Below are 19,462 nucleotides of genomic sequence, written 5' to 3' on the forward strand. Positions count from 1 at the left end.
GTATTAGGCTACTAGTTGATGAATTTATTTAAGCTAAATGTAAAAGTAGGTGATAACAGCCAGTTGTTGTCCCCTCTTCGAAACCCATGTTTCTTCATCAGGACCTGAGTCGCTGATGGTGACTGCTTCTTCAAGTCAGGCTGGCCTCTAGTTACTTTAGAGAGCTGTTGCATTATTTATTTCAACATCCAACATAGCACAGTTCAGAGTCCTGGAACCTAAGGGATTACTGTGGTTGGTTTAAATAATTTAGTCTTTGAGTTAATTTTTTTCTTCCTTTTTGTTAAAAAAAATTTTTTTAATGATTATTTTTGAGAGTGAGAGTGTGCTCAAGCGTGAGTGGGGAAGGGGCAGAGAGAGGGAAACACAGAATCCAAAGCAGGCTCCAAGCTGTTAGCACAGAGCCTGACATGGTATTTGAACCCACAAACCACTAGATACTGACCTGAGCCAAAGTCAGATGCTCAACTGACTGAGACACCCAGGTGTGCCCCTCCCTCTCTCTTAATGACCAGACTCTCTTGGTAGTGAGGGTGTATTAATATAATAGATGTGAGTAATGCTGAGATTGGGAGAAGACAGACCAAATCTTCCTGGCTCCCTACCCCCTGCCAAGAGACCAGAATTACTGAATAGAAAAAGAAGTAGAAAACTACTTCCTGTGTGACCCAAGAATTGAGTCACAGCAGGGCGTGTGGCATTGTGGTTAGGGCTTCTGAGAATTGGTGTTCCAAGATTAATTGGCTTTGCCTTTATATTCTTTTATAGGAGATGTGGACGATTCAAGCTGTGAGTGAGAACCGGACTCTATAGGAGCCATTTCAATGAGAAATCAGTGGACCTATGTGTGTTTGCTACTTCTCACCAGAAACTGATTTTATCAAAATGACATAGTCCTATTACAAACAGGTTTTGGGAAGTCTTAGGTTACACCATCAGTTTCAAGGAAAAGGGTAGGGTGGGGAGACAAACCACAAAGGTGCTTCACCCAACTGAACTAATACGTAATCCTTAGCATGTGTAGGCTTTTCCTTGTTATCTCATTTAATACTCCTGGAAAGCACGTGAGATAGGACAAGCTCAGGAAATGAACTTGGTTGCAGATCTTGACTCTTAGGAAGTTAGGGGCTGGAGGGCAAGGATTCTTCCTTTTGCATCTACTGTGGCACTTGACTTCCTGTGGCCATCTTGTGTGCGCTCTGCTTTCAGCCCAGAGTGGTCTGGAATGCAGTCTGTCTGGTTTGAGGTTCCCTGGGAACACTCACCAGGAAGCCAGCCCAGGGTCTGGGGCAGGGAGCTGGACATCACAACCGTTGTTAACTGGCAATGCTGTAGTCACTAGCCTGATGCGTTGCCCTTTAAATCCTTTCTGGAACAAGGTAGAATATCAAGAACCTAAAAAAGATCACGTATTCTGAAAAGCAGTATTTTATCCCCAGGGATTGTCACTGTCTCTTCCTGAGGTTATACAGTGGAGCAGGCTGAAGTTTTGTTAGCATGTTGACAATGGCAGATCTCTTTTCCAGATAAGCTCAACAGTCTTGTTCTGAATGAGGGAAAATGGTTATACTGCTGTGTCTTGTGAAGCCAGAGGAACCCTCCTCTTCCCTCTATCCTGCCTGTGCTGGAACTGGGCTGTTAGGGTGCCGTCAGCCAGCGGTCCATCTGAGAAGGCCTGAGCCGGTTCACCGTGATCTAGAGGCATGTAGAGGGCTGATGTGAGCTTGGTTCAGAGGGCATACATTGCTAAGCTTATCTTCAGACAGTGATACTCTGTTTTCCTTAGGAGAGGACGGACATAGCTAGAACACCAACTAGCAAGGAAGTTAAACTGGTGCTGCAAGTCATCTCGGTTACATGTCTCGAACTAAATTTTAACATTTTTTCCCCTCCCTTCCCCTCTCAAAATTTTTTTTTTAATGTTTATTTTTGAGAGAGAGAGAGAGTGAGCGAGCATGAGCAGGGGAGGGGCAGAAAGAGAGGGAGACACAGTAGACCGAAGCAGGCTCCAGCCTCTGAGATGTCAACACAGAGCCCGACGTGGGGCTCACGCTCATGAATGGTGAGATCATGACCTGAGCTGAAGTCGTACCCTTAACCGACTGAGCCACCCAGGTGCCCCTAAAGTTTTGAGTTCTATATTTAGATTTTTTTTTACTCAAGAATCACATTCATGCAAAGGCATCTATTGACACCATGTTTGTATCTTTTGATCTTGAGGTTAACTCTGGTACATGTCAGATGGACATGTCTGAAATGACTGGCCTGGCTGGCTCACCTTCTGTCCTCAAGCCAATGCCACTTTCCCTGCCCTGGTCTTCGTCAGCTGTGCTCCTCACTGCCTCAGAGAACTGGGTGGGGAGGAAGGAGGTGTTGGGAGCCCTGACTGAAGCAGCCTCCTCAGACTCCGAAGATGTGAACTACAACAAATACGTGTTCTCTGCGTGGTAGGATTTCTTGCCCTAATGCACTCAACTTGATACTGAGTCTAAGAAGAGCAGATTTTTACAGGCCTCCAGGACACATGATTCTGGAGGTTGTATAACCTCTGGCAGTTAAATGGCACTAAATAAAAAATGAGTTTACCTTAAATAAGTCTCTTCGAAGGTTATTACCCAAATCACATTTTAGAGGTAACAGAAATTCTTACGTCAAGTGGCCTGAAGTAACTGGCCTTCTTTTCCTAATGTAGACTTCAGGCAACACTGCCACTGTTTTCAATAAGCTGGTTCTCTAGTACCCTTCTAAGGTCCTAAGGATTAGCAGTTACATCCCTTTATAATGCCAGGACTTCCCTTTGTGTGGGGCTAAATCTGTCACGTATGATATTTGAGTCTATAGCTTTAAAGCCACCAGTATTAGTATCCTCCCAGCATTAAATGAGATCTCTGAGTCTTTGTATTTCTCCACATTTCACTGACTTGTTATTCCTGACAAGTCATAATAAACATGCCATCCTATTCAGGGACAGTTTGAAAAAAGGCACAGTAATAGGTCCTTAGCTTTTCTCAAACTCTGTTGTTCTGCCAGTGGGCTACCTGTGGTGCAGTAGACTCTCCCGGGTGTCAGCCCCCTTTTGAACCCATTTCTCTTGACTTGCTGGGAGCTTGGAAGGTCAGAGCTCCTTGTGAGTAGAAGTCAGCAGTGGCAGGGGGCGCCTGGGTGGCTCAGTTGAGCATCCGACTCCAGCTCAGGTCATGATCTCGCAGCTCGTGAGTTCAAGCCCTGCGTCAGGCTCTGTGCTGACAGCTCAGAGCCTGGAGCCTGCTTTGGATTCTGTGTCTCTCTCTCTCTCCCTCTCTCTGCCCCAACCCACTCACATTCCGTCTCTGTCTCTCTCAAAAATAAACAAACATTAAAAAAAAAAAAAAAGTCAGCAGTGGCAGAATGGGGAACCTTCATGCTGTTGAAATGTTACCTTCGTGCTAACGTTGTCTTCTGTGAACCTCTGAGCAAAGGGCTCAGAGGCTTGTCCTACACAGAACTATTAATTTTGCTGGGTTTCTTCCTCTGAAGTGTGTGGATGACAGTAACAGGAGGACGTGAGGATTAGCAGCTATCTGTAGTGCATCTAGCACGGTGTGGTGTATGGAGACAATTTTGTTCCTTTCCTCCTTTCCTGTCACTGGCTTCCTTCAGGGATTCCTTAGTGATCAGGGCTCTGAGATAGAAGTGCTGTCCACAGATACTGCTAAGGGCTGTTTTGATTTCTTCCCCACCAGTTGGTTACATCATTCTGTTGATGCACTTGTGTTCTCGTTCCACTCTGATGGAGCCTAGAGAGGTTTATCAAGGCCAAAGGTAACATTTGGGCTTAAAAGATCAGAGTAGTATTCGGTGTATTTTTATTATCAGCACTGGAGAAGCAGTGAGCCTGTGCCAGTATCTACAGAGGTTTACTTTCCCACTGCAAGTGAAAAATGAGAGCCCTTTCAAGTTGGTTCTAAATCTGTTTATCACAAGAGCTTTTTTGAAGTCTTAGGTTTATTCTGTCCTACAATGCCTTCTTAGAAGGAAGTGTAGCAATGAAACCTGATGTCTCATCTGATGAAGACTTGCAGATGAGTTGACCTGAAGCACAAACAGTCCGACAAAGGGACAGCTGCCTTAAGCATGACAGGCAGATGCTCTTTCCATATTCTATTTGCTCTTCACTAGGACTCTAAGGTTCTCTAAAATTTAGTGACACCACTTTTTTGCCTTTTGAACAGGAAGAATTTGCCATAGCACTCAGATAAAGTAATAGCTTCATTATTACTCTGTTCATCCTGTTCTTATAAAAAATTAAACTCCCTTCAGCCTCCCCACTCCTCAAAAATGCTGGCCCTTGGGTTACAATTCATGTTCTCTTCAGCCTCCTTTGCATTACTGCTCCAATTTGTGAACTTCTCATTTCTTTTAAATTGCTCTACTATTTTCAAACCTGGCTTGTGTGCATTTCTTCTTTCAGAACCTTGTTCACTGTTTAGAAACCAATCCTGGACTCTTCTCCACTAGTCCTTTGCTCCAATGCTATCAGTATAGCAGGCATTAGAGGAGAAAGGCCCCGAGAGGCTATATCAGGATGGCATAGTACATTTGCTGATTCAGCTCTATAATGAAATAGGATAGTTAGGATTGCCAATTGTACGGATCAGCACATAAGCTTTAGAATTTTGAGTTTTTTTTTTTTTTTTTAAGTTTATTTATTTTTAAAAAAAATTTTTTTTTCAACGTTTTTTATTTATTTTTGGGACAGAGAGAGACAGAGCATGAACGGGGAAGGGGCAGAGAGAGAGGGAGACACAGAATCGGAAACAGGCTCCAGGCTCTGAGCCATCAGCCCAGAGCCTGACGCGGGGCTCGAACTCACGGACCGCGAGATCGTGACCTGGCTGAAGTCGGACGCTTAACCGACTGCGCCACCCAGGCGCCCCAAGTTTATTTATTTTTGAGAGAGCGAGAGCATGAGCCAGGAAGGGGCAGAGTGAGAGGGAGACACAGAATCCAAAGTACGCTCCCAGCTCCACACGGTCAGCATAGAGCCTGATGTGGGGACTGAACTCACAAACTGTGAGATCCTGACCTGAGCCAAAGTTGGATGCTCAACCGACTGAGCCACCGAGGCTCCCCAAGAATCTTGAGTTCTTAATCACTTAAAAGTTATGGCAGCAGAATTTAAAAGTACTACTTGCAGCAGAGATTGCTAGCTGTCCACCAAAATCCTGTCTCTTCTGGACAGAAGTTAGATCTGATTTGCTGACCAGTACCATGTGAGCAGGTATGATGTACCACTTGTGTCCCAAGGCCTTTAAAAATAGATGTTTGCCTTCTCAGGGCTTTCTTCCTCTCTTGCTGCCTTGATCCTGGGGAAACCCAACCTCAGCCACACAAATGGCAAAGCCCTAATTATGGCAGAGCCACAAGCCAGGAGCTTGGTCTCTGAATCGTTGCACGAAGGAAAGCCTCCTGCTGACCTACAATATCCACCCTGGATGTTAAAGGAACAAGAAACCAATTTACTGTGTTTGAGCCATTGTTTGGGGGAAGGTTAGTTACAGCAGTTAAGCCTACTCCAACAACCTTATTTAAAAGAATAGTATGGGGGTGCACTGGTGGCTTAGTTGAGCGTCTGACTCCATCTCAGCTCAGGTCTTGATCTCAGGGTCGTGAGTTCAAGCCCCATATTGGGCTCCACACTGGGCAGAAGCCTACTTAAAAACAAAAAGTATGAATTATGTTTATGCACAAAGGTCAAGCAAAGATGGAGTAGTCAAGCCTGGGAAGTGGGGTAGGGACTTTCACCATTAGACACTTCCCTTATAAATTTTATAAAAATTTTCTATTACCAGTAAGGAAAGAAAACAATGAAAATAGCAACACAGTGCTGGTACAAATTTTACTTGATGTGGGAATAGTTCCTTGACCCCTGTCCCCCCAGTCCCTGCTGAATTTCCTTTCATTCCCTTAACAGTCCTCATCCTTAGTCCTGGCACTTTTGGAACATAAAGAGCAGAAATGGGAGTACTATAGGGTAGGCAACTCAGGCAGGGCCTTTCAGGATATTAATCCCTTCAAGGGGTCTGGTCCTCAGCTTTGTGGACCCAGGAAGAGGAGAGTTCGTTTTGCTTAAATTTTATTATTGAAGTATAGTGACACACGATATTAATTTCAGGTACACAACATAGTGATTTGACAATTCTGTACATCCACTGTACGTCCGTGATAAGCATAGTTCCCACTGGGCAGCAAACATTATTGTATTATTGACTGTATTCCCTATGCTGTACTTTTAATCTCTATGGCTTATTTTATAACGAAGTTTGTACCCCTTATTTCCCTTCACCTACTTTGTTCATGCCTCCACCCCCTCCCTCTGGCAAGTATCAGTTCTCTATTTGAGTCTGCTTCTGTGTTTTAGATTCCATATACAAGTGAAGTCATATGGTATGATCTTTCTGACATTTCATTTAGCATAATGCTCATTAAGTCTGTCCATGTTGTTGCAAAGGGCAAGGTTTCATTCTTTTTTATGGCTAGCATGTCATTGTAGGTGTATATATATGCACCTCATCTTTACCCCATTCATCTGTGAATGGACACTTAGGTTGTCTTGGCTATTGTAAAAATGCTGTGGTGAACCTAGGAGTGCATGTATCTTTTCAAATTAGTTAGGAACAGAAATCTAGATACGTGTGGAGTTTATCAGGCTTTCCAACCCAGAGACTCCTGTTAACCATGATGTATAAACCAAAATGCCCAATCAAAATTATGATGAGCAACAGTCCCTCCAATATCCACTGTTAGGAGGCCCTCTTGCTGGTATGAGGGCAACAGGGAAACTAAGTGAATAACCAGAGCAGGCTGTTTGGTGAGTAAGGAAGGAGAGCAAATGGGAGTTGGATAATCTTAGAAGAACCCACTCTCTGGGCTGTGAATTAATCTGGTGATCCGCATCATGGAGTTGCATACTTAACAAGCAAAATTCTTTTATGAAATTGAGTCTGTCTTCCTTGGAGAGTATTCTTTAAGACTGCCAAATTCTCTTAAGGTTCCTCTATAGGCTTTCTGCAGCTTTTTTCTGCTAAGTCAGTAACAATGAGCTGAGTTCTGTATTGTCATACTTATGAGTCTACAAGTTCCATGACTGGACTTGTATGTTCCCCAAGTTGTCACTTATCCACTGGGTTGATTCCTATGTATTTATTTGTCCTGTGAATAGTGAGTTAAAGTAGTCTTCAAAAGTTGGTTAATATTAACATTATTTAATTAGATAATAAACCTTTTCTAATTGTATACCTAATATTATAAAACACCAGACATGCCCTGATGTCTTATACCTATTAAGAACTTAAATCCTAGAAGTGGCAGAGGGGGTGCAGATATAAACACGGATATAGCAAGTGTAGGCACGGACATTCAAAATCTGTCCAGCCCAAGACTGTTGCCAATAGCAAGACTTGATACTGACTTAAAAGTTAGTCAAAGCTTCTATTAAATCTAAACTGTGCTCCTATACTGAGATCTTATAAAGTGCTTATCCCTTACGGCTTTTTCTTTTTAAAAGATTTTTATAGATGTTTTTTATGGTCATATTTTTTTATCTTGTATCCCAATGGCTTTGGCTTATCATATTCTTCTGCCTTTAGTATTTTCCCTTTAAGTTTTCCAGATCTTCTCTGGGTGTTTTTATAGGATTAAAGCGCAATGAACAAAAGATACATACAGAATTCTGCAGCTGTAGGTGTATCATAATTTTGGAAATAGGATAAAGTTTTCTATTTTGCTTCCAATATCCCTTTTAGTAGTGATCCTCTGGTTGGCCTTATGTTACAGGCTGTTGGTTCTCAAATTTTTACATTTTCTCAGTTGTTTGCTTTGAATAGAGAATGGGCTCAAAAAGTAAAGCTCAAAACTGTACAGTTTAAATTCAAGATGGGTCCGCACTGGTCTAATCCAAATCTTTAACACAAATCTCTTCCAGAATTACTATCCTGTGACCATTTCCCCTTCACCGCCCTTACCTAGTCTCCAGTTTGAGAAGCAGGGTCTTAAGAATACAATCTATGGTAACATTATGTTCTCTGATAGTTCAGATCTGTTCGTGATAGAGTTGGATTACTTAGTCCTAAGCCTTTATGGCATCCAACCAGTTTATTAAATGGTTACATGGAAAGACTGGTACTTACCGTAAGGTAAAAATTAACATATAATGACTGGTGTCATAATTCTTTGGAAAATGTGGAATCTAAGAGCAAAAATATAGTATATTGTCAGAATATATCACTATTTCAAAATGGAAAAAAAAAATTTTTTTAAGGATTTTATTTTTAATCTCTGCACCAAACGTGGGGCTCAAACCCACAACTCCGAGATCAAGACTGGCATGCCCCTCTGACTGAGCCAGCCAGGTGCTCTCCCCACCAAAAAATTTTTAAGATAAGTCTGTGCTTTTATTGGTCAAAGAGGCTACTTGAGGGGGATTAAGCCGGAGGAGTGGGTGGCCCCAATGCTGGGGCCCCACGTTCATGGGCTTGTAGGTAGGGGAGAACTCCCACAGGTAGTGGCTGATCCTCTTGGGCTTGACATCCACCTGGAGGAAGGCCTTGCCGTTGTAGATGCCCGCCATCTTGCGCGGGACGTTGCTATCCAGCAGGTGTGTGTATTCACCATCTCTGGCTTGTCTGTGGGTGGTGCCTCCTGGTTGTCTCTGCAGGCACACTGGGAGCAAATGCTGCTTCCACTGCTGTCACTGAGTCAGCTGCTCGGAGGATGTGTCCAGCAGCTGGTCTAGGTGTATGCTGTAGTAGGTAAACCTGTGAGAGGTTTGCTGCTCCTCCATTTCCACCAACCTGTGTTTTTTTACAAAAGGTCTCACTAGTGTTTTTAACATGTTTTTTGAGAGTGTGCAAGCAGGGGAGGGACAGAGAGAGGCGAACAGAGGATCTGAAGCAGGGCCCCCACTGACAGGCTGACAGCAGCAAGCTTGATGTGGGGCTTGAACTCATGAACTGTGAGATCATGACCTGAGTCAAAGTCAGACACTCAACCGATTGAGCCACCCAGGTGCTCAGTTCTTAAAGAGAAGGGATCAAAAGGGATTCTTTAGGAAACCGTGTAGTCAAGAATGTATGTTTTAGGGGCAGGTGGCCTGAATTTGGGTCCTGCTTCTGCCACTTAGCAGCTCTGTGATTTTGGGACCTTCCATTTTTTCATCTATAGAACAGCATGATTTTAGTGGTCTAATAGGATAGTTGTGAGTTTAAGAATTTTTGTCAAGCAATTAAAACATTGCCTAGGATCTTGGTAACAAAGACCTTTCTCTTACTTTTAGGATGCTTTAGGTCCTCAGATTGGCCTTTTATTAAAAAAAAAAAAAGTTTATAATATTAAAATTACTATGTATTTTTGCTCTAAATTAATAGTACTTAATTTTCTTTAAATTCTATTGGTTCATATTGGTATTTTACTTTCACTTTATAACTCTGGGATAGGAGGTTTAATTGCTACTAATTTTGTGATTGTTAGGTTAAGTCAGTGAACATTTCTGGGCTTCATTTTCCATAACCCAGCTTTTTTTGTCTGCTAAATGGTGTTCCTAATAGGATCTACCCCACAGGATTGCTGGGAGGACTGAGATAATCATGTGACAGTCCTGCTACAGTCATGTGACATTTTGAGTTTTACTATGGCAAAATGAGTGTGATGTGTGCACTTTGTCACAAGTTCTTATTTGTGGCCCAGGCCAGTAAGAGTTGGAATAACGTATACAATTAATCTTGTCACCCCCAATTTGTTCCCAGGCTGCCGCCTGAAAGATTTTGGAGATTTGAGTTTTACTCCAGTCCCTAAAGATGATCTCTACAACAACCTGATTGTGAATCCTCGCTCAGTGGGCCTTGCCAACCAGGAATTGGCTGAGGTGGTTAGTAGAGCTGTGTCAGGTGGCTACAGCTGTGTCACAGTGGGAGGAGACCACAGGTAAGCTGGGATCCAGGGGTGGTGGAGGAGCTGGATAATATGGTGTTTTGGTCTAATGAGTTAGCTTGTCTACTTCCTCACTTAAAAGTAAAATACCCTTCAGAATTTTGAAGGTATGATGTGCATAATAGTATCTTAAGATCTACAATCCTGAGTTGCTGGAGGCACCTATGGTTTTCATTGTAGGACACACTGTGTAGTATGAGGACAAGTTCAGAGATGGACAATGAAAGTTTTTAGAAACATGCTCCTCTCTTGAACTGCTTATGACTTTCATTTGGCTATTCGAGAGAATTGGAAGGATACATTAGTAGGCTGAATTGTTTTAAGCAGTTTTGCAAATATGTTCAGGTTCTCCACTTGCCATGTGAGTATGTTCTCTACCTTCACAGTATGGACTCTAGGATCCTTCTCTTAGTGAATCAGCATGTACTTTATTGAGCACTGTTTGATGTCTTCTCAAGTAGTCCTAGAGACTGTGGGAATTGTGATTTATTAAGACTAGATGAAATAAAATAAACATGGGATTAAAAAAAAATATTGAATTATACAGAATTTGAGAGAAAGAAGAGATCCTTCTGGGCCAGAGCAGTCCTATTTGAGCTAAGTAATGAAGGGTTTTGGCAGAAAGAAAAAAGGCATTAAAGTACTATGAGTACTGAGCACTTCATATAGATCTCATGATTAATCTTCATGATAACGCCATGAAGCAGATACAGTTTTACCTAATCTGTTAGGAACACTGAGGGACAGAGGTCAGATAATTTATCCAACTTCTAGAGCCAGGAAGTAGCAGAGGTGAGATTCAAATTCAGAGGGCAAATTCTGAAGGCAATTAGCTTTTCTTTTGAGAGTCAATCTAGCAACTTCCCCTGAGGTGCACACAGAGCTTTTCAGATCTCTTAACAGAAGTTGAATCTTTGTTACAACTGGAAATGCAGGTAGATCTCATTAGGAATAAAATCTCAGGTAGAATAAGACAGTAGCTAGGTTTTCTACAGTGATCCAGTTAAATCAACCAGAGGGTGGGCCATCTTCCTTTTAGCTCAGTGTTATCTCTTGAAGTTCATTTATATTGACTTTCTTTTGGTTGTCTATTTGGGAACTGCTTATCAAGGTGATCATCATAATGTTTGGCTTTTCTTTTTTCTGTAGTTATCTACATTGCAGCCCTTTTCACTGTTCCTGATTTTTCTGTTCAGTGCTAAAACTAAGGCTATCTGGAAGATTCTAGAAAGGAAGGGAGGAGTGTACATATTGAACAGCTACTGAACATTTTAAAGGAAGGAGGCATCTTTAGGTCACCCTGCTCCATTTACACAATATGATATAAACTATGGTCTTAGACATCAAACTATCTCTGACTTAAGCCAAAATTATTATCCCTTTCAGAAAAGGAAACTGTCTAGAAAAACTAGATAACCTGTGCTAGATCACAGCTTTCTGGAAAACAAACAAACAAACAAACAAACAGTAAAGTCCACCACTTTTCACACTAGACCATGCTATCCCGCAAAAAGTCCCTTTGTGGGGCATGGAGCTTAAAATGTTGTCTCATGCTATACTGTCCAAGAAGGATAGCTGTACTTAGTTTCTAAAATGCATAAGCTGCACTTCCCATCTATGTCAAATTCTTTGGTTACTGGGAAGCTGGGCAGCTTTCCAACCACGATTTCATCAGCTGTATTCCTACAATGGAGACAGGACAGTTAGCCCATGTACACAGAGTCCCAGGACAAGGAAAGGCAAAAAACACTGATACTTGAATGTCATGCTAATAGATAGAAGATAACATGCAAATAAATGTTTACTTAGTGATCTGATAAATGAGATCTTTAATTGGGTTCCCCTGTTACTTTAATGTCTTTAGCAATTTTGACTTTTCCTTTGAGGAAGTAGCACATAATCTTTCTACAAAGCTATAATGCTAATTTTTATCCTTAAAAAGTTAATAGAACTATTCTTTTTTTTTTTCTTTAACTGATTCTTTGAAAGTAATAATTAGATCTCCCTGGTCTTCCTTAAGTATTAAATATTTGTGAGTTGTTACATATAGAACATACCACTTAACTGGATTTCATTCATTGAACAAATATGTAAGGTCCTTTTCTGGGCCAGGACTAATATCAAATTTTAGGGAGAGCAATGACCTCTGTCAAACTAGAATGATAAGCAGTCAACAAATTTTGAATCTTTGGAACCTTCCACTTCTCCTTAACTCACTCAAGGTTAATCTTTGGGAACTACAGGCCGAGGACTGTTGGGTCATCCAAATCCAGCCACAGTCTGGGGCCCTGACTTTGCCCTGAGGACAAAGTGTGAACTGCACTGACATGAGGATATTTGTTACTGGTGATGTTTGCCAAGCAGAGGGCCTCGATTATCATGTTTGTTTCTTGTAGCCTGGCAATTGGTACCATTAGTGGCCACGCCCGACACTGCCCAGACCTTTGTGTGATCTGGGTTGATGCCCATGCTGACATCAATACACCCCTCACCACTTCATCTGGAAATCTCCATGGACAGCCAGTTTCATTTCTCCTCAGAGAACTACAGGACAAGGTCAGTGGGCTGAAATGAGAAGAAAATTGAATTGCTTGCATGGATTATGCTGGGGCTTTGAGGAACTAGTTCAATACGATTTCTGTGAAGGATGGGCTGATGGTGGTGGTAGAAATGTTTAGTATTCCTTCATTTGTTCATCAAAATTATTACGGGCTAGGCAGTCTACTAGATGCTAGGGATATAAAGAGGACCAGGATATGGGCCCTGCTCCGAGGAAGGGTGTGTGTGTGTCATAATCTTGCAAGAAAGGAAAGTGGCATAACTCTAGTGATTGATATACCTATAGCACGAGGACTTCTTGGTTAGAGGTCCCCAGTCCTGCTTCACTCTCAGATCCACTGGTCCAGAGGAAAGTAAAATTATGATTACCTCTCGGTAATTTCCCAGGTGGTTTAGAAAACATGGGAGTCCGTATTAGGTATAGACTAGAATCTGTATATCCTTCCCCTCAGTGAGGGACCAAGTTAAAGCAGGATAGTACAAAAGTTATTCATTAGGCAGAATTCCTGTTTTGGCTGTAGGCAACGTAAGATGGCAATTGGGTTTTGTTTCAAGAACCATTCTGTAAACAATTCAGTAATGTACAAAGGGGTGAAAAAGGGCTAATCAGCAGTGTTCCTGTTATTTAGGTAAGTTAATGAGAAACTGTGGCTACCTTAGGAGAATTTTTTTTTTATTCCAGGAAATTTGTGTTCTTCAGCTGCCTGCCTTCTGAATCATTTCCACTTCTATCAGTTCTTTCCCAGTGCATGTGTGTCTTGTGCTGCTTTAAGCATATCTTGTAGGTAGGAGGAGAAAGCAGCCTGCATACATTGAGAAGCACACAGTAATTATCTTGGTCTGACCAAGAATCCTTGATGAGTCTTGTCCATTCCTCTTTTGACAGGTACCACAACTCCCAGGATTTTCTTGGATCAAACCTTGTATCTCTTCCCCAAGTATCGTGTATATTGGTCTGAGAGATGTGGACCCTCCTGAACAGTAAGTTGATACATTGGGGTTAAGCTTTGGGCCTGTCTCGGATATTTATGTTCCTTTTCATAGGTTGTTCCTTGCCTTAACCTGTTGTAGGTCACTATAGAGACAGACTCACCCCCAATCCCACCCCAACAAGGATTTGATTAAAAATGCTCTTTTGGGGCGCCTGGGTGGCGCAGTCGGTTAAGCGTCCGACTTCAGCCAGGTCACGATCTCGCGGTCCGTGAGTTCAAGCCCCGCGTCAGGCTCTGGGCTGACGGCTCGGAGCCTGGAGCCTGTTTCCGATTCTGTGTCTCCCTCTCTCTCTGCCCCTCCCCCGTTCATGCTCTGTCTCTCTCTGTCCCAAAAATAAATAAAAAATGTTGAAAAAAAAATTTTTTTTTAAATGCTCTTTAAACTAAGGACTCCTTCCTTTATATCTCATCCAGTTTTATTTTAAAGAATTATGATATCCAGTATTTTTCCATGAGAGACATAGATCGACTTGGTATCCAGAAGGTTATGGAACAGACATTTGATCTGCTAATTGGCAAGTAAGTAACTACAGTGGATGTCTACTTCCAAAGGGAAAAGTCCCAAAGGCAATAGGGCAAACTCCCAATAAACAACACACTTTAGCCCATGTCTTGAGGATAGCAGCTTTTTTAAAAATAAAAGCAAAATATGTACACATACAAAAAAATTCAAATAATTTGGAAAGGGAGAATGTGAAACATAGGTCATATTCTTCCTCTGGGATTGGGAGGGGGTTTCCTTGAAGTCATTGCCCAGCTCCTCTGTCTCTCATGAAGTTTTTTTTAAGTCCATTTTTAATTATTATCTTTTGAGATGAGAAGTGTTTGTTCAACTGTTCCATTCTTTCCTAAGCTCACAACTGCTTCATCTGAAAGTCTTATATTGAACAAATCTTGACAGTATAGCTAGAAAGATGGCAGATGAATGCCAACAGATGCTAATTATAAGGGCATTTGCTCAGTGTGGAGTCTTTATTTCCAGGTGATTAATGGCATACTACCAGGTAGCAATTACATTTCTTAAGCTGTTAAGAAATTTAGTTATCTAGCATATATGTGTTGTATGCTAGTTTCTACTCTTGGAAACCAGGGCGAAACTGAAATTAGAATTGGGAGATAAGATTATAGACCTCAAATCAATTAAGTTCAGCTGCTATTATATGGAGAGACTGAGCAACTGTAACCTAGATCAATCTCCTAGGAAAAGTGAAGAATTCCCTCTATTGACACTTGTTAATGTGAGTGACTCTAATGCCTAGGTTAAGTCAGAAATATAAACTGCAGTTAATCTGTCTGAGGCACACAAATGGCAAAATTATGACATGGCGTGTAGAAAGCTAATATGGTAATACACAGTAACATCCAGAATAGGAAACCTGGAAATCTGCTGTATTAGCAAAGTACCAGGACTAACAGCAACAAAATCAAGGAACTAAGACTGTAGGAAGGATCAATGTCCAAGTACACCCAAATGACTATTCTCTTACTCTTCCTCTCAAGAAGACAAAGGCCAATCCATCTGAGTTTTGATATTGATGCATTTGACCCTACACTGGCTCCAGCCACAGGAACCCCTGTTGTAGGAGGACTGACCTATCGAGAAGGCATGTATATTACTGAAGAAATACACAATACAGGTAAGAAGTGATCATCCTGTTAACTATGGAAATATGCTGACCTCTAACATGCCAGAAGATTTTCTTCTATTCCATGCCATTACAGATACGATATTTCTTAAACTTTTATAACTGAAAGTCATTTGGTCAGGCTAATAAGGGATAGTCATTTATAGGCATATTTTGACTTGGCTCATAGCAAAATATGCGAAGGTAATACTGAATAACCTGCCAAACTGATATAGTCCTTTGCATCTGAATTGTCTAAAGGCTAAGATTAAAAAGCAAGGCCAAGTAGCTATAATTTTTACCCTGACATTAAAAGTTAGTTCACTTGGAATTAAGAAGGTAGAGTTAAACCTTCTGGAAGATAGTGTAAAGATGGACAATATCTTGGGTCCTTTCATATAGGATAAGCCTTATACTAGAGCATAATAGTTTATTTTTTAAACTTTTTTAAAAAAAATTTTTTTCTTTTTAACGTTTATTGATTTTTGAGACAGAGAGAGACAGAGCATGAATGGGGGAGGGTCAGAGAGAGGGAGACACAGAATCTGAAACAGGCTCCAGGCTCTGAGCTGTCAGCACAGGGCCCGACGCGGAGCTCAAACCCACGGACCACGAGATCATGACCTGAGCCGAAGTCAGACGCTTAACCGACTGAGCCACCCAGGCGCCCCTTTTAAACTTTTTTTTAAAGCTTATTTATTTTGAGAGCGATCAAGACAGCTCAAGTGAGGGATGGACAGAGAGAGGAGAGAGAATCCCAAGCAGGCTCTGCACTGCCAGCACAGAACTAACGCAGGGCTCATGACCTGAGCCGAAACCAAGAGTCAGACGCTTAACCTACTAAGCCACCCAGGTGCCCCTATTTATATTTTAATTTTTTTTTTTTTTTCAACGTTTTTTAAATTTATTTTTGGGACAGAGAGAGACAGAGCATGAACGGGGGAGGGGCAGAGAGAGAGGGAGACACAGAATCGGAAACAGGCTCCAGGCTCCGAGCCATCAGCCCAGAGCCTGACGCGGGGCTCGAACTCACGGACTGCGAGATCGTGACCTGGCTGAAGTCGGACGCTTAACCGACTGCGCCACCCAGGCGCCCCTATATTTTAAAGTTTAATTATTTGAGAGAGGGAGGGAGGGGTGGAGAGAGAGAATACCAAGCAGGCTCCACACTGTCAGTGCAGAACCTGATGTGGGGCTCAATCTCACAAAGTGTGAGATCACAGCGTGAGCCAAAATCAAGACTTGGGAGGCTCAACTGAGCCACCCAGATCCCCCTATTTCTAATAGCTCAAACCCTCTGGATTACTTCTGGGCTACACCAAAGTTTCCGGTTTAGTCAGTGGAAATCAGACACACAAATCATCAGAGACCCAGATGCTTACACAGGAACTGGTGGAAATGCTGCAGTAACATGCCTGCTCATTTCAGTTTTGCATTGAACTACACATTGCTAATAAAGGACTGTAGACTGAACAAATGTAATGGCACCGAGCAGGTCATGTACTATGCTATAGTATCTATAAATCAGTAGGTATATACACCCATGTTTCCAGGCTTCATGGCCACCCTAAGTGGTCTAAGTATACTGATACTTGTATTTTCCAATACTAGTCTGTTCAAATGACTTGAAGAGGTAGATTAACTTCACCCAGAATAACAACAAAAAAGTTTACCTCAAAGAAGTGGGGCCTGTGTGTTGGGGATGGGGAGTAGAAGGCATGTCTGGGTAGGTTCTCGGGTTTACTCTTCCCTTCTCAAACCCTTTAGTACAAGTTCTTCAGCCCTCACAGAAGGTAACAAGTCCAGATTAAAGTATGGCCAAGTCTTCCCTTGACTAAGCACAAGATACTGGGTCAGTACGATGGGAGACCTAAACATCTTGTCAGACATCATACCCGCCCTTAACCTGTAGGGGTGAGACTAAGATCTGCCCTAATAACTATACTTCAGGGCATGTGATGCCTTAAGAGATGAAACGTCAGAGTTCAAAAGTGGGGAACAGCTCAAAAGATCTCTTCATACAACTACATACAGACATCTGGAAGGTTCCTAGTAATACTGGACATGGCACATGTTTTCCCAACGAGTAGGCTGAAAAATCCTACCTCCTCCCCACAGGCTCTTTCCTCATCTCATACAGAAAACCTGACAGCTATGCCTATTCTGTTAGTTGAAGAGGGATGATTGATTTTAATCTTACTCTCGTATACAGTGTTTCAACTTCATGCCCAAGAAGATGAGGTAGGTATAAGGGGTTCCTTGACCGTAGGTAATTTTAATAGTAGAAAATTACTTTTTACCTTGGCCTGTTCTATCTAGTAGGACGACCCTCAATGAAAAGAGCAGCTAGGGAATCTTCTAAGGTTTTGTCATGCTTTGTTCTTTCAGGATTGCTGTCAGCACTGGATCTTGTTGAAGTCAATCCTCAGCTGGCTGCTTCAGAGGAAGAGGCCAAGGCTACCGCAGGCCTGGCAGTGGATGTGATTGCTTCAAGTTTTGGTCAGACAAGGGAGGGAGGGCACATTGTCTATGACCAACTTCCTACTCCCAGTTCACCGGATGAATCAGAAAGTGAAGAACGTGTGAGAATTTAGGAACTTTGTGTGCTGACACGTTTGTCATGATGGGCATTCCAGAATTATGAGGCATTTGAGGGCACATATACTAAATGGTTTCTGGGTCAATATTGCCTTAATGAGAACATTTGCGCATTCTCACAATTGTAAAGTTTCCTTTCCCTCTCCATTTTGGTGACCAATACTACTGTAAATTTGTGGGGGTTTTTTTGTTTGTTTTTGCAGTTCACAGGCTATTAATATGCTGGAGTACTATGTAAATTTAAAGGAGTCATAAACAGCATTTATTACCTTGGTATATCATACTGGTCTTGTTGCTGTTCCTTCACAGTAAAGTGGTTTTCCGTCTTCCCTCCCTTCTCCCAGTCTAGCTACACAGTGCATCCTTGAACCATTACCTTACAGCAGCACTCCACTTATTCCCCATCCCTAACACCATTCATTCACAGGGTCAAAGTTCTGGTCCGCAAACCCTTCCCTCTAGGAAGTTCAATGCTTATGAAAGAATTTGTAATAAACCAGACCCCCTAGGATGGCCAGCTCCAGTAAGATGACGATGGAAAGTAGCAGCTTGTTGGTTGTCACTCTACAAAGAGAAGCAAAGCAGGGAACAGTCAGAAGCCTGGATGTCCTTATTTCTGTCCATTTGTAATACTGAGGAGTTTGACCCTCAGGCTGAGGCTAGATACTGTGAGACAGATTGAAATTTTGTTTGATCACATAGCCACTGAAGTTAGTGTATATATAAGGTTCTTTCAAGTGACATCTTGAAAGCTTTTTTCAACTGTAACTTAGGGATAACACTACCTCACGGAAATGTTGAAAATTGTGACAACAGATCCCAAAGCATAAAAATGGTTTCTTGATTCTAAAATGTTTTCAAATAGTAGTTACTTTCTCACTTTAAGAATAGCTTTCCTAGAGGCATCTGGCTGGCTCAGTAGGAAAAAGATGTGACTCTTGATCTTGGGGTTTTGAGTTCAAGCCCCATGTTGGGTATAAAGACTACTTAAATAAAACTTTAAAGGCTTTTCTAGGAGAGCTAGTGTTTATTAAATATGAAAGATTTTTTTTTTTTTTTTTTTTGAGTAGGCTCAATGTCCAATATGGGGCTTGAACTCATGACCCTGAGATCAAGCGTCAGATGCTCTACCAACTGAGCCAGCCAGGCACCCTGAAAAATTATTTCTGAAATGAGGTTGAGTATTTCAAAATAGCAGAAATATAATACCACTATCTAATTACTCTCTTCCTCCATCAACCCAAAAGGATACCTTTATAAAAGCAGTAAACTTTTTGAAGCCGTTATATTATCTTTTGTTAACACAAAGAATTCAATCTCTGGTTCTTCAAGGCAACTCTAATTGAAGGTTTCCTCTGGTTTGACAAGACATTTACCACTGTTTAGGAAAATCTCACTCTACTAGTTCCCTGGCTAGGTTGTAGTTTTGTTTAGTGCACTAGGGTTTGTTTTTTTTTAAGTCAACTTCTTGCTAACAGGACAGAACTCCCTGATAAGGGGCTTACTTCCATGAAGGACAAGCAGAGCCAAAAGCAACTACTAAGCAGTAGCTGTAAAAACAGTTTTCTCACCAAGTTTATACAACTATATTTCAAGGAACATGAAGCTGTATTATTCCCATGTGCTCTGAAGAATGTAAACTGGGATTAATAGTGGACAAATTTTTGACTGCACCAAGTCAGAGCAGCATATAATTTTAACAAAGAATTTTGTCCTGGGATA

The 19,462-nt window shown here is 41.7% G+C and overlaps 2 protein-coding genes across 3 annotated transcripts in view; one reads left to right on the forward strand and one right to left on the reverse strand.

Annotated features, from left to right (window-relative positions):
- The window catches only part of ARG2 (arginase 2), a 32,502-nt gene extending 14,486 nt beyond the window's left edge, over nucleotides 1–18,016 (forward strand). The window contains exons 3-8 of one of the 2 annotated variants that reach the window (XM_058739427.1): nucleotides 9,783–9,960; nucleotides 12,363–12,522; nucleotides 13,412–13,506; nucleotides 13,932–14,036; nucleotides 15,021–15,154; nucleotides 17,531–18,016. In XM_058739427.1, coding sequence (XP_058595410.1) covers nucleotides 9,783–9,960; nucleotides 12,363–12,522; nucleotides 13,412–13,506; nucleotides 13,932–14,036; nucleotides 15,021–15,154; nucleotides 17,531–17,736 — 878 coding nt within the window. In that variant the 3' untranslated portion in view covers nucleotides 17,737–18,016. Of the gene's footprint in view, nucleotides 1–9,782; nucleotides 9,961–12,362; nucleotides 12,523–13,411; nucleotides 13,507–13,931; nucleotides 14,037–15,017; nucleotides 15,155–17,530 lie in introns of both variants that reach the window. The other variant, XM_058739426.1, reaches the window with a different exon arrangement.
- The window catches only part of VTI1B (vesicle transport through interaction with t-SNAREs 1B), a 30,335-nt gene continuing 28,848 nt past the window's right edge, over nucleotides 17,976–19,462 (reverse strand). Inside the window, exon 6 of the mRNA XM_058739433.1 lies at nucleotides 17,976–18,304. Coding sequence (XP_058595416.1) covers nucleotides 18,208–18,304 — 97 coding nt within the window. The 3' untranslated portion in view covers nucleotides 17,976–18,207. The remainder of the gene's footprint in view (nucleotides 18,305–19,462) is intronic.

Source organism: Neofelis nebulosa, chromosome 7, assembly GCF_028018385.1.
Source record: "Neofelis nebulosa isolate mNeoNeb1 chromosome 7, mNeoNeb1.pri, whole genome shotgun sequence".
In the NCBI taxonomy this organism is placed as follows: Eukaryota; Metazoa; Chordata; class Mammalia; order Carnivora; family Felidae; genus Neofelis; species Neofelis nebulosa.